This window comes from Nansenia antarctica (genome assembly GCF_963989245.1).
Source record: "Nansenia antarctica genome assembly, chromosome: 18".
Lineage (NCBI taxonomy): Eukaryota > Metazoa > Chordata > Actinopteri > Argentiniformes > Microstomatidae > Nansenia > Nansenia antarctica.
The window spans coordinates 13,379,485-13,394,630 of NC_137691.1; the positions used below are offsets into that span (position 1 = coordinate 13,379,485).

The 15,146-nt window shown below is 46.9% G+C and overlaps 2 protein-coding genes across 2 annotated transcripts in view; both read left to right on the top strand.

The window, feature by feature from the left end:
* LOC308172967 (Fanconi anemia group D2 protein-like) overlaps positions 1 to 9,999 on the top strand; it is a gene marked incomplete at both ends in the record, with an annotated part of 31,433 nt that extends 21,434 nt beyond the window's left edge. The window contains 13 exons of the mRNA XM_080547932.1: positions 1,397 to 1,515; positions 2,223 to 2,336; positions 3,571 to 3,701; positions 3,991 to 4,090; positions 4,372 to 4,494; positions 5,153 to 5,246; positions 5,349 to 5,420; positions 6,125 to 6,163; positions 6,278 to 6,352; positions 7,295 to 7,369; positions 7,988 to 8,134; positions 8,367 to 8,450; positions 9,928 to 9,999. Coding sequence (XP_080404058.1) covers positions 1,397 to 1,515; positions 2,223 to 2,336; positions 3,571 to 3,701; positions 3,991 to 4,090; positions 4,372 to 4,494; positions 5,153 to 5,246; positions 5,349 to 5,420; positions 6,125 to 6,163; positions 6,278 to 6,352; positions 7,295 to 7,369; positions 7,988 to 8,134; positions 8,367 to 8,450; positions 9,928 to 9,999 — 1,245 coding nt within the window. The remainder of the gene's footprint in view (positions 1 to 1,396; positions 1,516 to 2,222; positions 2,337 to 3,570; positions 3,702 to 3,990; positions 4,091 to 4,371; positions 4,495 to 5,152; positions 5,247 to 5,348; positions 5,421 to 6,124; positions 6,164 to 6,277; positions 6,353 to 7,294; positions 7,370 to 7,987; positions 8,135 to 8,366; positions 8,451 to 9,927) is intronic.
* A 2,548-nt stretch (positions 10,000 to 12,547) lies between these two features.
* LOC308172968 (testis-expressed protein 264-like) lies at positions 12,548 to 14,286 on the top strand (the record flags this gene model as incomplete). Its single annotated transcript, XM_080547933.1, has 2 exons — positions 12,548 to 12,839; positions 14,278 to 14,286. The coding sequence occupies exons 1-2, from the start codon at positions 12,582 to 12,584 to the stop codon at positions 14,284 to 14,286; spliced, it is 267 nt and encodes an 88-aa protein (XP_080404059.1). The 5' UTR covers positions 12,548 to 12,581.
* Positions 14,287 to 15,146: the final 860 nt, after the last annotated feature.

Consider the following 15,146-nt stretch of genomic DNA (forward strand, 5'->3'; position numbering starts at 1 on the left):
TATTGACAGGTGTGATAGGGGAAGGACAGTATGTGACCAAGATGAGGAGTCCTGTGCCTCCCCCTCGACCAGAGGGTCTAGGTGAATGAGAAAAGGAGTAGGCATCAGAGAGGGCTGCTGGTGTAGCTGTATTGTCAGGTGAGATCCAGGTCTCAGTGAGAGCAAGGAAGTTGAGGGAAGTTGATGAACGAAGCATAAGCTGAGGTAGCCTCAGCATTCTGGACCGCTGACTGGCAATTTCAAAGACCCCCCGCGGCAAGGAAGTCATGGTCAGTTGAAGAAGGTGGATAGATGAGATTGGAAGGGTTGCGAGGGGGGATGTAGCGTCTATGTGTCCTCCTGAGTGACAGAAGAACATGAATAGGGAGAATATCAGAGCATATGGTGATATCAGTCAGTAGAGGGGTACAGGGTTAATGGACAAACAGAATTTGGAGTGCACTCTGGCCCGATCCTGATTCCCTTTTCTACCCCTATGGCTCGTTTTCGAATGCCACTCGCTTTGGAGCCAAGGCCTCCGAACAGAGCCACAAGCCGGAGTGGTTGAAATCTTTCCCTATGAAATGGGACAACCCTTCAAGACCCTGGCAGTTCACATTACTTTTAAACTGTGACCTATATATGACCTACATTGACTGCCGTGCAACATTCCACGGCCCTGAATAGACCCGCATGTGCAGAAGGACAATAACAATGACGTCAGGATGTCACGCACAGTGCACTGTTTACAGAAGTAACCATGGATAACATGATAACGTTTACAACCGGTTTCATGTTCAAGTTTTTGTGCTGCGGAAGCAGGCAAAGATATGAGCAAGTGGTCAAAAGAAGAAGGATGAGGAAAAAGAGAGCCAAATGCTTAGCTATGGCTTTTTGTAGAGCACTCGCTGCTATACTTCCGTCTAGAGTGCAGGGTTGCCAGATGGGGCGGGTTACCACCGAATGGGCTACTGGATTTAGCGGTTATAGACTGGTTAGGCTGTAAATTGTCAATTCCATCTGGCATCCCTGCTAGAGTGACGTAAAAGTCGCATTAAACGCGACTTGACAGTTCAGACGGCGGGCGTGTTGCTAAATATCAGATATGTATCCGATAAAATACCACCTCTGAACGCGACCCAGGTCGGATTTTAAAAAGTCAGATTTCATGTGACTTGCGCTGTTCACACGGTCATACATAAATCAGACCTGAGTTGCATGTCGGCAAAAAAATCTGATTTGGGTCACATTTCACTGCTGTGTGAAGCCTAAGGCACTAGGTATAATAGCTGGAGAGGTGTAGAAACTCCTCCCAGTGCAAAAATGAAAAAATTACTGATGTTCTCTCTCTGATTGTGTGTGCATGTGTGTGCATACGTCTGTGTGTGTGTGTGTGTGTGTGTGTGTGTGTGTTCAGGTCCTGCAGTCAGAGAACCTGGGGGTGGTGGACGCCCCGGGGGTGGACGTGAGGGAGTACCAGCTGCTGTCCTCAGCCTACCAGCTGCTCCTGCAGGTCCTCCACCTCATCTTCAGCTGGTGGGTCACCGCCACTGGAAGATCAGTCTCACCCAGTCAGATAGATAGATAGACAGATAGATGGCTACTCTACTGATCCCTGAGGGGAAATGAAGGAAAGTAATTAGTCCATCAGGACACACACACTCACACACACACACACACACACACACACACACACACACACACACACACACACACACAGTCTCAGCCAGATGCAACCCAAAATGAATGTCAAACTTGCAATACATCATTAAAACAGCACTTGCAGGTCTCTGCCTCCAGGGATGTGAGTGAATCCTGCATATGCAGAGTGTGGTGGTGGAGCCCAGGGTCTAGGGAGCTCTGTCTGTGTCTGAGGTGTAGGGCTAATCTACCTCCTCTCTCCTCTGTGTGTCTGTGTGTCTGTGTGTGTGTGTGTGTATGTGTGTGTGTGTGTGTGTGTGTGTGTGTGTGTGTCTCTGTGTGTGTATCTCTGTGTGTGTGCGTGTGTCTCTGTGTGTGTGTGTGTGTGTGTGTGTGTGTGTGTGTGGGTATGTGTATGTGTGTGTCTCTCTCTCTCTCTCTCTCTCTCTCTCTCTCTCTCTCTCTCTCTCTCTCTGTGTGTGTGTGTGTCTGTCTGTCTGTGTGTCTCTCTGTGTGTGTGTGTGTGTGTGTGTGTGTCTGTCTGTCTGTCTGTCTGTCTCTGTGTGTGTGTGTGTGTGTGTGTGTGTGTGTGTGTGTGTCAGGTCTGGGTTCTCCCAGCCAGAGCAGAGTGATGTGATGAAGGGGGCTCTGGGGGTGCTGGCCGGGCGGCTGAAGGAGGGCGAGACTGAGACCACCCAGCTGGACCTGCTCGTCAAGTGAGTGTCTCGTGATTCAGATGTGTGTGTGTGTGTGTGTCTGTGTGTGTCTGTGTGTGTGTGTGTGTGTGTCTGTGTGTGTCTGTGTGTGTCTGTGTGTGTGTGTCTGTGTGTGTCTTCCTAAGGGTCAGAGAGAGGTTCCCCTGTAGGAGTGTCAGACCTCTGTGTTATGTGTCTGCGTGTTATAGGTCTGTGTCTGTCTGTGTGTGTGTGTGTGTGTCTGTGTGTGTCTGTGTGTGTGTGTACTAAATGGACTGACTTATATAGCACCTTATTCCAAACGCTTTACAACGGCCTCTCATTCACCCCATTCACACACATTCACACACCAATGGCGGCAAGCTACCATGCATGGCGCCGGCCCGCACATTGGGAGCTATTTGGGGTTCAGTGTCTTGCCCAAGGACGCCTCGACATGTGGCCAGCCGGGGTTCGAACCGCTGGTCTGCCAACCTTGCGATCATTAGACACTTGCTCTACCTCCTGCGCCACAGCCTCTACCTCCTGAGCCACAGCCTCTACCTCCTGAGCTACAGTCTCTACCTCCACCAGCCTCTACCTGCTGAGCCACAGCCTCTACCTCCTGAGCCACAGCCTCTACCTCCTGAGCTACAGTCTCTACCTCCACCAGCCTCTACCTCCTGAGCCACAGCCTCTACCTGCTGAGCCACAGCCTCTACCTCCTGAGCCACAGCCTCTACCTGCTGAGCCACAGTCTCTACCTCCACCAGCCTCTACCTCCTGAGCCACAGCCTCTACCTCCTGCGCCACAGCCTCTACCTCCTGAGCCACAGCCTCTACCTCCACCAGCCTCTACCTCCTGAGCCACAGCCTCTACCTCCACCAGCCTCTACCTCCACCAGCCTCTACCTCCTGAGCCACAGCCTCTACCTCCTGAGCCACAGCCTCTACCTCCTGAGACACAGCCTCTACCTCCACCAGCCTCTACCTCCTGAGACACAGCCTCTACCTCCTGAGACACAGCCTCTACCTCCTGAGCCACAGCCTCTACCTCCTGAGCCAGAGCCTCTACCTCCACCAGCCTCTACCTCCTGAGCCAGAGCCTCTACCTCCTGAGCCACAGCCTCTACCTCCACCAGCCTCTACCTCCTGAGCCACAGCCTCTACCTCCTGAGCCACAGCCTCTACCTCCACCAGCCTCTACCTCCACCAGCCTCTACCTCCTGAGCCACAGCCGCCCACCTACTAACCCAGTCCTCTCCTGTCTCCTCAGACACAGCTTTGAGTACCTGCTGAACTTCCGCAGCACAGTGCCCAGCCTCCCCACGGCCCTGTGTCTGGCCCAGCTCCTCATCACCCTGTCTGGGAGGGGGGGGGACCACGCGGCCTACAAGGACCAGACGGGTGAGAGACACACACACACACACACACCACACATATACACACACACACACACACACATGACACAGACATCACACACACACCACACACACATGACACAGACACACACACACACACACAGACATCACACCACACACACATGACACACATGACACAGACACACACACAGACATCACACACACACACGCACACACATATGACACATGACACATGACAGACATTCACTTACGAACAGGCAGTTCCGCCAGTTTCCTGTTACTCAGGTGTTGTACTCTACTCTCTCTCGTCCCAGCATCCCTGGCACGGCACTTCCTGTGTCAGGAGTGGGTGACAGCCAATGGGGAGAGAGAAGCAGGAGTCAAACACAACGAGACTCTTCAGACCATTCTGAAGTATGTATGGAGACATGGAGAACAGTGAATGAATGAGGCCTTCCATGAAATATCATTATATTTTCAGACAAGTCTGGACACAATGTGGTGATTACAGTATGTCACAACCATATTTCATTAGATTAGATTCAACTTTATTGTCATTGCAGAGTACAAGTACTATACAACGAAATGCAATTTAGCATCCAACCAAAAGGGCAAATTTAAGTGCTTTTTAACTTCTTACGGCGGTTGTTATGTGTAAATGATGATGAGTGATGTTTTGGGGGGGGTCCCTGCAGCATGTACCTGGAACACACAGACGATGTCCTGAAGGCAGTGGAGGAGATTGCTGGAGAGGGGGTCCCTGAGCTGCTGAACGGTGCCAAAGGTGGCTGCTCTGGAACCTGGCCCACTCTGAACAGGTATATATACCTATGAACCTGCTCTGGAACCTGGCCCACTCTGAACAGGTGTATATACCTGGGGTTCTGACCCATTCACTCAGAGGAGTTAGCTCCACCCCCCTGGATCAGTCAGATGAAGGTAGGGTTGCCATGCCAACTGTCCCGTATTAGCCGGGATGTCCCGTACTTTGGACCGGATGAATATCCAGTAGGGGACCTCCCTTGTCCCGTATATTCATCCAATCACAGGCCCTCTCATGCGTAGGTATAGCGTAAAATCCACCAACCCCTGCAAAGCTGAGCGTAAAGAAGATTTACACAAACTTAAAGATGAACTCAATGATTTGAAACAGGACGTTTCTCAACAACTTCCAGCTGTCTCCACACAAATCCAGGCCCCTGAGAAAGGCCATGTAGCCGCCATGAGTTGATGTGTTCAGCGTGACGCGTGTGCTGTCATCTCTGGGTCTTACCACCCTCTCTCCTGCTTCCTCTACCAGCCGTTTGACTCCATGGTCCTCTAGATTAGATTAGATTCAACTCTCTAAGGACATTATTTTCAGAAGCATGTTCTCTAGATTCTAATCATGTAGTTGTACCACAGACGAGTGGTCTCTCACTTTCTTTTCTCTCTCTCTCTCTCTCCCTCTCCCCTCCCTTCTCTCTCTCTCTCCAGGCAGACCTTCCTGGTGTTCTACAAGGGGATGATGGGAGAGCTGGAGAAGGCTGTGAGGAAGATTCCCCCCAGTAGACCAAACGACAACACTGAGGTAGCTGTGCTGCATGCGTGCGTGTGCGTGTGTGTGTGTGTGTGTGCATACGTGCGTGTGTGAGTTTCTGTAATGTGCTGGTTCTCCTCCCTCTCCTTCCAGGTCCAGAGTGAGAAGCTGCTGATATGGAACCTTGCTGTCAGAGACTTCCACATCCTAGTAAACCTGGTCAAGGTGTCTTACTGTCTTACTTGTTGTCTTACTGTTGTCTTACTGTTGTCTTACTGTTGTCTTACTATTGTTTAGTTTCGTTTATTTATTTAGCACATGATTAAAATAACTGCAAGGAGGGAACGAAGCCCAGAAGGCTTGTACATAGTTCCACTCCCGTCAATATCTAAAGTTCAATATACAACAAAGAACACTTAATACATGTAAAAAAGAAGACAAGAGAAACCACAAACAAAATCATATCCATGATTGTCTTAGAGCAAGGCAAGGCAGGGCAAGTTTATTTGTATAGCACATTTCATACAACAGGGGCAATTCAAAGTGCTTGACATACAGCATAAACCCCCTCCAAAAAACCCCTGATTGTCTTCTGTCATTGTTAGCCAGATGGTAAATGTGTCCCTCTCACTCCCTACATGTCTCATGTTGTTAAACAATGTGCAGTGATCGCTCCATTCACTACAGAAGATTAATTGCTGAGAATAGCATTGTAAGACGCTCAGCGAGAACCATGTCAATTACGTATCCCCCTGCCTGCTGTGCATCTGCTACAAACACTGCAAACAGGGAGGTTAACACATCTGTCATGCTCTGCTGGATCCGCCATGCGTGCGTGCTGCAGCCTATATTTAGATGCTAGGAGCCATTCTAATGTGTGTGTGTGTGCCCCCTCCTCTCCTCCCCTCCTCTCCTCCCCTCCTCCCCAGGTGTTCGACAGCAGACCAGTGCTCATCGTGTGTCTCAAGGTGAGTTTGAGGACAACTGGCTCTGCTGGCCTCAGCCACATGACCCGATGATGTCATTTGAACACGATGACGTCTTTTTGTTGTTGTTGATGTTGTTGTTGTTGTTGCTTGCAGTACGGGCGTCTTTTCCTGGAGTCGTTCATGAAGCTGGGCATGCCGCTGCTGGACTTGAGCTTTAAGAAGCACAAGGTATGAACTAGGGATGCACCGAAAGTTCGGCCACCAAATGTATTCGGACGAAAATAGCAAATAAGCACATTCGGTATTTGTCCATTCGGTGTGAAAAGACCGAATCTTTACCGAATACAATACTTTTTTTTTATGACGCGATCAAACAGTGCAAGCAACCCATGCTGTTCTGTAAATGAGACGAGAATTGAGTGATGACTGCCTACTGCCAAGTCATATAATTACAGCAAACATGTCGGCATGTCTCTGAACGACAACAAGAGGCACATTCCGACATTGACTTCCGTTTTCGTTTTCGCGACTTCAAAATAAAAGCGCACGCTAAGCATTTCAGCATTGTTGAAAATCAACGACACATCGCTAGTCAACTAACACAGCTTGTTTTGTGAGCCTGCTAACAATGTAAAGTAGTGTTATAGTTAACTAGGTAGCAGTGGGGATTACTCACCGAATCCAATTAAAATAAAAGTCTGATCATTTTGATTGGTGACTTGTTCCCCCTTTCACCAGCTGCTGTCACAATTTTTTCATCTTTCATGAAATTAGGAAATATTACGTAATATAAAGCATATTACCGGTATACAATTTCAAACACATCATTTTGATAATTATCATTTTACATGAATAAGCATACAAGCATGAATAAAAAGCTACATTTATTTATGCAACGGTACAAAAATTGGCAAAATAAATGAAATACTGCCGGTACACACTCGGTATTCGGTATTCGGCCAAGTGTTTCCTTAAGTTCAGTTTCGGCTTCGGCCAACAATTTTCATTCCGGTGCATCCCTAGTATGAACCCAGCACACTCTCCTCAGGCTCATATTGTCAAGACACGAAGTACATGAAGTAGCACTTTACTTCACATGGCATACTGTGTGTGTGTGTGTGTGTGTGTGTGTGTGTGTGTGTGTGTGTGTGTGTGCGCGGTCTTCTCCAGGAGGATGTCCAGAGCCTGCTGAGGACCCTGCAGCTGAGCACCAGGCAGCTCCATCACATGTGTGGACACTCAAAGGTACATGATCTGTCCTACCACACAGGACATGACATCACCTTTCCCAGATTGAATACGTCTTTTCAATAGTCTATGGGCTTCACAGACAAGGCTTAAGGCCTAGTCCAGGATTAAATCACATGTCTCAGGGCCGGTTTCAGAGACAAGGCTTAAGCCTAGTCCTGGACTAAATCACACTTTCAATGTAAAATCTCCATTGAAGATGTTTTTTAGTCTAGGACTAGGCTTAAGCCTTGTCTGTGAAACCGGCCCTCAATGTTTTAGTCTATGATTAGGCTGAAGCCTTGTCTGTGGAACCACCCCATGTGTATTAAGTGAAAAGCTTGACTTATGTCATGCTATGTCCTGTCGTGCTACTATCCCCCTGCAATCTCCTGAGACACCTGCTTCCTGCTACTGTTTCTCCTGAGATTTCTGCTACCCCCTTGTGCTGTTTCTCCAGTGTCTACTATTTTTTTTAAAACAACAACGTTCTTCTTCTATCACAATGGTGAATTGATGATTCATTTACATAGTCAAATGTATCGATTGTAAGTTGCTTTGGAATAAGGCATCTGCTAAATGCCCAAAATGTAAATGTAAATGCTGAGCTGTAGTGTGGTCCGGCTGGTCCCCCAGATCAAGCAGGACACGGCCCTCACCAACCACGTCCCCGGGCTGAAGAAGAGCCTGGAGCAGTTTGTCTACAGGGTGAAGGTCATGCTCACCCTCAACCACTGCCAGGACGCCTTCTGGCTGGGCAACCTGAAGAACAGGGACCTGAAGGTACGTCTGTGTGTGTCTGTGTGTCTATGTGTGTGTGTGTATCTGTCTGCCTGTGTGTGTGTCTGTCTGTGTGTGTGTGTGTGTGTGTGTCTGTATGTGTGTGTGTGTGTGTGTGTGTGTCTGTGTGTGTCTGTCTGCCTGTGTCTGTGTGTGTGTGTGTGTGTGTGTGCACGTGTGCGTGTGCGTTTCCCCCCCCCCCCCCAGCAGGCTCTGACACGCCTTTCTGTCGCAGGGTGAGGAGATCCTCTCTCAGCAGCCACAGGGCAGCGATGAAGAGGAGGAAGGCTCACAGCTGCCTCAGGAACAGGAGGAGGAGGTACAGTAATGCTGTTAATCATCATAAATCCCATCATATCCATTCACAACAACGTGCTTCAGGGCCGGTTTCAGTCAGTCTGTGTACAGAGTGTACGTTATGTAAGAGCCATGTTGATCGTCCGTCAGTGAAGGCAGCTGGAACACCGGGCTGATAAGATTAGGTGTCCTGTTTTTGTTCTTGGCTAATCATTGCTGGCACGATCCAGGAAACAGCAGGCCAGCATGGTCCCAACACAATAAGCCCTGCTGTAAGACAGTAGCCCCACTTAACCACTTAACAGCCTGGTGTGGTTATAACACAGCCTGTGGTTATAACGAGGTGTGCAACGGTTCTCGGGTTTTATATTGAACCGTACGGTTCGCTGTCCACCGTTCAATACACTAGTGAATGTCGGTTTTTCGGTTTACACTGCGTTCCATTGAAAGTCTGGTTGAGTTTGTCTGGAACGCAGTTGCTTCTTGTTCAAATGTTTGTTCATGGCAAGCGGAGTTGAGAACATGCTACAAATCTGCGTTGTGGGGTCATTCATTTCGGTTTTGGCATTGAATACAATGATGAGGGAATGAAAACAGTGAGCATAAATGCTGAAATGCTTCATGTCTGTCGTAATATGCGCATAATGCGTATATGGGCTACCAGCTGTCATGGCAAGTGCACTTTTAAACCTAAAACCAGTAGTCAAGGCTAAGAGGCACTTTGTTTTACAAAGTTTATTAGTTATTTGAAAGTGTTTTTTGTTTATATTTATATTTTTTATACACTATACCAGTCATATTCTGGAATGTGTCTGAATGTTAAAGTTCCATAAGTATAAGCAAAATATAGTAAAGTAACAGTTTATTATCCTAAAAAAAAGAAAATAGTAGCATTTTCTTTCTCCTTAAGCACAAAATAAGTACCGAAACCGAACCGTAATCGTGACCCAAAAACCGAGGTTCATACCGAGCCGTGGGCCAACTGAACCATTGCACCCCGCCTCTCTCTGCAGAAGGAGGGTTAGAGGCTAGACTAAAAGGCCCTTCCTTCCTGACCAGAATCCCATTGACAGTCGGACTAGGTCATCTACTGTGTCCCTAAGAACTTCTACTGCCCCCCTTGTACTGTTTCTCCGTTTCTCCAGTAATATAACAAATAAATAAAAAGTTTTAGTAGAAGGCGATAATAGGGAGAAGGTTTTTCCTTCTATCAGTGGCCCCGGGCCCGAGCTAGAGTACTCTTCCTGCAACGAATGGTGGACTGCTGATTCACATGCTTAGTATTCAAATGTATTGATTGTAAGTCGCTTTGGAATAAGGCGTCTGCTAAATGCCAAAAATGTAAATGTAAATGTAAATCATCTCCTAAAACTGACCCTAACCATGTCCCTAACCATGTCCCTAACCATATCCCTAACCATATCTCTGCCTGGCTCTGGCAGATTGACCAGGGGCTCAGAGGGTCTGGAGATTAAAAGTGTCTTGCTTGTTTATTTCAGGCTCATGAGAGTGAATCTGAGGGGAGGAGGAATGACACCAGGGAGGAAGAGGAGGAAGATGACTCTGACTAGTACAGCGTTGGAGAGGACTGTGGACTTTCCTCTCCTCATGGTCACATGTTGGTTTTTCATGTTTTGCAAACGAGAGCAATGTTGTCACTGTAATGAAACGTTTGCTAAATTGAATACAGATTTTGTCAGGATGAAGTAAGTCGGCTGTTCATGCCACGTTGTACAGTTTGGGTCTGATTTTCCACCTCAGCCGGGGCAGTTTACTTTGGCTTTAGCCTGCGTCTGACTCACTACATGTCATCCAGTGGCTGACTGTCTGTCTGTATGGGCTATAAAGGCCTCCTCCCATTACTGAAGAGAACTGAAATGATGCTAAAAATAGCTCCCTATGTGTGAATAATATAGTTCTGTTCACTTGATATTGTGTTTTAGATCAGTTAGCTACAGTAAAATGGGGTTAAAGTGATGTATTATTTAATAGTTAGTTAATAGACTGTTGTTAGACGTGAGTTACATTGGGTTGGTGTGCAGAGGTACTGTATTTCTCCTTGTTCTTGAGGAAATGTGAAATATATCTGATGTATAATTTCCTTCAGGTTAATAATGGTGACTTTATGCACTAGGGTTAGGGTTAGGGTTAGGGAAATCCTACGTCCTCTGGGGAAAAGTGAAGGGAACACACATAGTTTCCTGTCTGCTGAAAGACTATTTTTGAATCAGTAGGTGCTTTCCTATGTGCCAATGTGTGTGTGTGTGTGTGTGTCTGTGTGTCTGTGTGTGTGTGTGTCTGTGTGTGTCTGTGTGTGTCTGTGTGTGTCTGTGTGTCTGTGTGTCTGTGTGTGTCTGTCTGGAAGAGAGAATGCGAAAAGTGAGAGTGTGTGAACATGGTAGTAAGCAACAAAGTTGTAAGGGCACGCAGCTATTTCATTTTTCCACCCTGTAGGCAACATGGTAAATATGTGGAGAGATATATATCAGAATGAGCCTAGGACAGTAGGACAGGCCCTCTACGCCTCTGAGGCTCCTTGTTCCTCCGGTCATCACATGAGCCTGTTTAGTCAAAGACTATTCTATCACCCTCATCATCTCATCATCATACACACAGGCCACAGGCCACTTCCACTTACCACCACTGGAGGGAGACAGACACATATACCTGAGTGAGCCTGGCAGCACTCAGCATCTGCACTCATGCTCCAGCCGTGTCCAGTGTGTGTGTGTGTGTGTCCATATCCTAGGACTGAAACGATGGAAAGTTGACGGTGAAAAGAAATGAATCTATTGAGTAAAGACTTTTGTTTTGTAATCCTCTATTATTTGTAACTCTGTTGAACGTGTTGACTAAAGTGTGAAGACTAGTCTCTGTGGATGACTTGTTTGTCTCAGTCAACTTTTAAACCCCCAAATAAAAGAGTGAGGTACCCCTTGTAAGCACCTGCACCATTGCTTGTGCTTACTGAATATGTCTTAGAATGTCATGTTTCATTATCATAATTTCATGCATGTTATATTTGCAGTTTCTATTACGTTTTATAAATTTATTTTTTAAACTTTTTACAATTCCCAAAAGATCAATAGTAGAAAATTAAATGGCTTTTTAAATATATATTGTGTATATCGTTATATATACATTTTACATATTAATATTTTACATTCATTGATTGATTGATTCATTTTTTTATATATAAATTGACAAGAGCCATAACAGTGTATCCATGGGTCATCGAGCACAACAGTGTTGCTGGTCTCGTTCCTCGTTATCTTAAGCCTTTTATGTAAAAGGATGGTTTCGACCTGTCTGTTTTTTTGTTCTTTGTTATTCATGTAAAAAAAGAAAAGAAAAATAAAGTATTAAAAAAAAGAAAAAAGGATGTTTCCTCTGTTCACTGCCACCATGACTGACAGGACAGACACCTCATCTTCAAACCAATCTGATTTGTTGTCTTTCTGAATATGAATTCGCTTATTATTCACTGGAAATCGAGGGACGTGAAACAGAATAGAGATGAGACCACCTGAAGCTCCATCCTCCTCCTGGAAGAGTCGCCGGGTTGAACCATCATGTCCATGTTGGCGGGGGTGTTTGACTTGGATCTGGGTGTTCGCATGAACGCAATCAAACGGTTATACTTGGATTAGTGAACAGTAGTGTCATGATCATTCACAGAATAATACAGACTTCAAATTCTTATGATGAAGTAGACACACTGGACAGCTTTAGCTACTGACAGCCAGGGACACCCCCTTTGCAAAGACAGTAATGGTTTCATCCAGGAAGCGCGTTTCTGTGTTTAGGGAAATAAACGGTTTTGCCAACAAGCGTCGTCGGACCCTCAGCCGTCTGTCTGTCACTGGAGGTCTCTCTGGTTCATGCACGGGCCAAGCGCATTAATGGATTATTATACTCATAATTGATATCAATGTGATCGCAAACACTCGGAATAGCTGTTTGATCCATCTCGGTTCGCACTTTCTTTAGTAGTAAGTGTCTGCCAAAGTGGTCCATCTGTAAGGCAGAGGCTCTCTCTGGGCATCAGTCTGGGCAATCAGGATCACTGGTCAAGGGTTACTGGAAACTGAACCACTGTGTTGAACTGAACCACTGTACTGTGTTGGCTCTTTTTAATTAAGTCTAAGTTAAGATGTCCGAGGGTATCATTGTAGTGTTGATCGCGTTCCTCGTCGTGTGTCTGATCGTGACGGTGGTCTGGCTGATCCTGCACTCGGGGCTGTTCTCCGAGGTGGACATCAAGACGGGGTCGCCGCCGATCCGAAACGTGACGATCGCCTACAAGTTCCAAGAGGGACCGTACAAAGACATCGGTGCCCTGTACACCGAGGCCTGCAGCATCGGACCCAAACTCCACTGCATCGGGGTGTTCTACGATGACCCCGACAAGGTGAGCATCTTCAAGCATGCTTGGATGGATCTCCCCTGGAGATTTATACCAGATTATAATCCATCTCTACACCCTTCTATCCATCACTACATTCTTCTATCATCATTACAGAGAGGGAGGGAGGGAGGGAGAGAGGAGGGAGGGAGAGAGAGAGAGAGACTTCTATCATCACTACCACTCTTCTATCCATCACTACAGAGAGGGAGGGAGAGAGAGAGAGGGAGAGAGGGAGGGAGGGAGAGAGAGAGACGTCTATCCATCACTACAGAGAGGGAGGGAGGGAGGGAGAGAGAGAGAGAGAGAGAGGGAGAGGGAGATACTTCTATCCATCACTACAGAGAGGGAGGGAGGGAGAGAGAGAGGGAGAGAGGGAGGGAGGGAGGGAGAGAGAGAGACGTCTATCCATCACTACAGAGAGGGAGGGAGGGAGGGAGAGAGAGAGGGAGAGGGAGATACTTCTATCCATCACTACAGAGAGGGAGGGAGGGAGAGAGAGAGGGAGAGAGAGAGAGAGACTTCTATCATCACTACCACTCTTCTATCCATCACTACAGAGAGGGAGGGAGAGAGAGAGAGGGAGGGAGGGAGGGAGAGAGAGAGACTTCTATCCATCACTACAGAGAGGGAGGGAGGGAGGGAGAGAGAGAGAGACTTCTATCCATCACTACCACCCTTCTATCCATCACTAAATCAAACTCAATGCGCTTCACATACTGACAGAGCCGCAAGCAGGCAACAGTAAAAACCTGTACACTGTGTAGCCAGGAAAATGCCTACCAGCACCCAGCGGTGGACCCCCACCCCGGGGAGCCCCCGCCGCCCCACACACACACCACTACACTCTTGTTCATCATGTTTCCCTGTAGGGATGTGAAGCACTTTTGGGTTCCATGTTGAACCCTTTCCACAGAGTGTTCTAAAGTAGAAAAGGTGAAAAGTATTCTGTATGGAACCCAAAAAGGTTCTTCAAAGCGTTCTCCTACAGGGACAAACTAAGAACCCGCTTAGAACCCTTTTTTAAAAATGTGTATGTTGCACTGACTACACCATTCTGTAGGCCACAGGGTTTCTAAAACGACGAACACCAACAAAAACACTATGTTTGAGTAACATGTCATTATAGGTTACTAGACTGTATTTGAAAACTAAAAAATGTCTTCAATAGACGGTCTGGGAGCTAAATTGAATACAGATTTTGTCGGGATGAAGTAAGTCGGCTGTTCATGCCACGTTGTACAGTTTGGGTCTGATTTTCCACCTCAGCTGGGGCCGTTTACTTTGGCTTTAGCCTGCGTCTGACTCACTACATGTCATCCAGTGGCTGACTGTCTGTATGGGCTATAAAGGCCTCCTCCCATTACTGAAGAGAACTGAAATGATGCTAAAAATAGCTCCCTATGTGTGAATATAGTTCTGTTCACTTGATATTGTGTTTTAGATCAGTTAGCTACAGTAACATGGGGTTAAAGTGATTTGTTATTTAATAGTTAGTTAATAGACTGTTGTTAGACGTGAGTTACATTGGGTTGGTGTGCAGAGGTACTGTATTTCTCCTTGTTCTTGAGGAAATGTGAAATATATCTGATGTATGATTTCCTTCAGGTTAATAATGGTGACTTTATGCACTGAAATCCTACGTCCTCTGGGGAAAAGTGAAGGGAACACACATAGTTTCCTGTCTGCTGAAAGACTATTTTTGAATCAGTAGGTGCTTTCCTATGTGCCAGTGTGTGTGTGTGTGTGTGTGTGTGTGTGTGTGTGTGCGTGTGTGTGTTTGTGTCTGTGTCTGGAAGAGAGAATGCGAAAAGTGAGAGTGTGTGAACATGGTAGTAAGCAACAAAGTTGTAAGGGCACGCAGCTATTTCATTTTCCCACCCTGTAGGCAACATGGTAAATATGTGGAGAGATATATATCAGAATGAGCCTAGGACAGTAGGACAGGCCCTCTACGCCTCTGAGGCTCCTTGTTCCTCCGGTCATCACATGAGCCTGTTTAGTCAACAATCCATGCCCGCACAACAGCTGTCTGTTAGGGGGAATGTTTACTGAGATCTCCAGTGATAAGGTCGGAACAAAGCCATGCCAGACCAATGGGAGGGGGTGAACATAGTCACATGACCTGGGAATGGCTTGGCGACATGCCACCACGACAGAAACAGGTTGATGCTGATGAGCCTGCGTTTGTGGTGAGACATTCCTGAAAGAGAGGAGATAAGGTCTGCCCCTCAATATAGGATTGGATTTGTTAGGATTCCCATTACCCTCTGTCTTTCTCGATCTCCCCCCCCCTCTCTCTCTCTCTCTCTC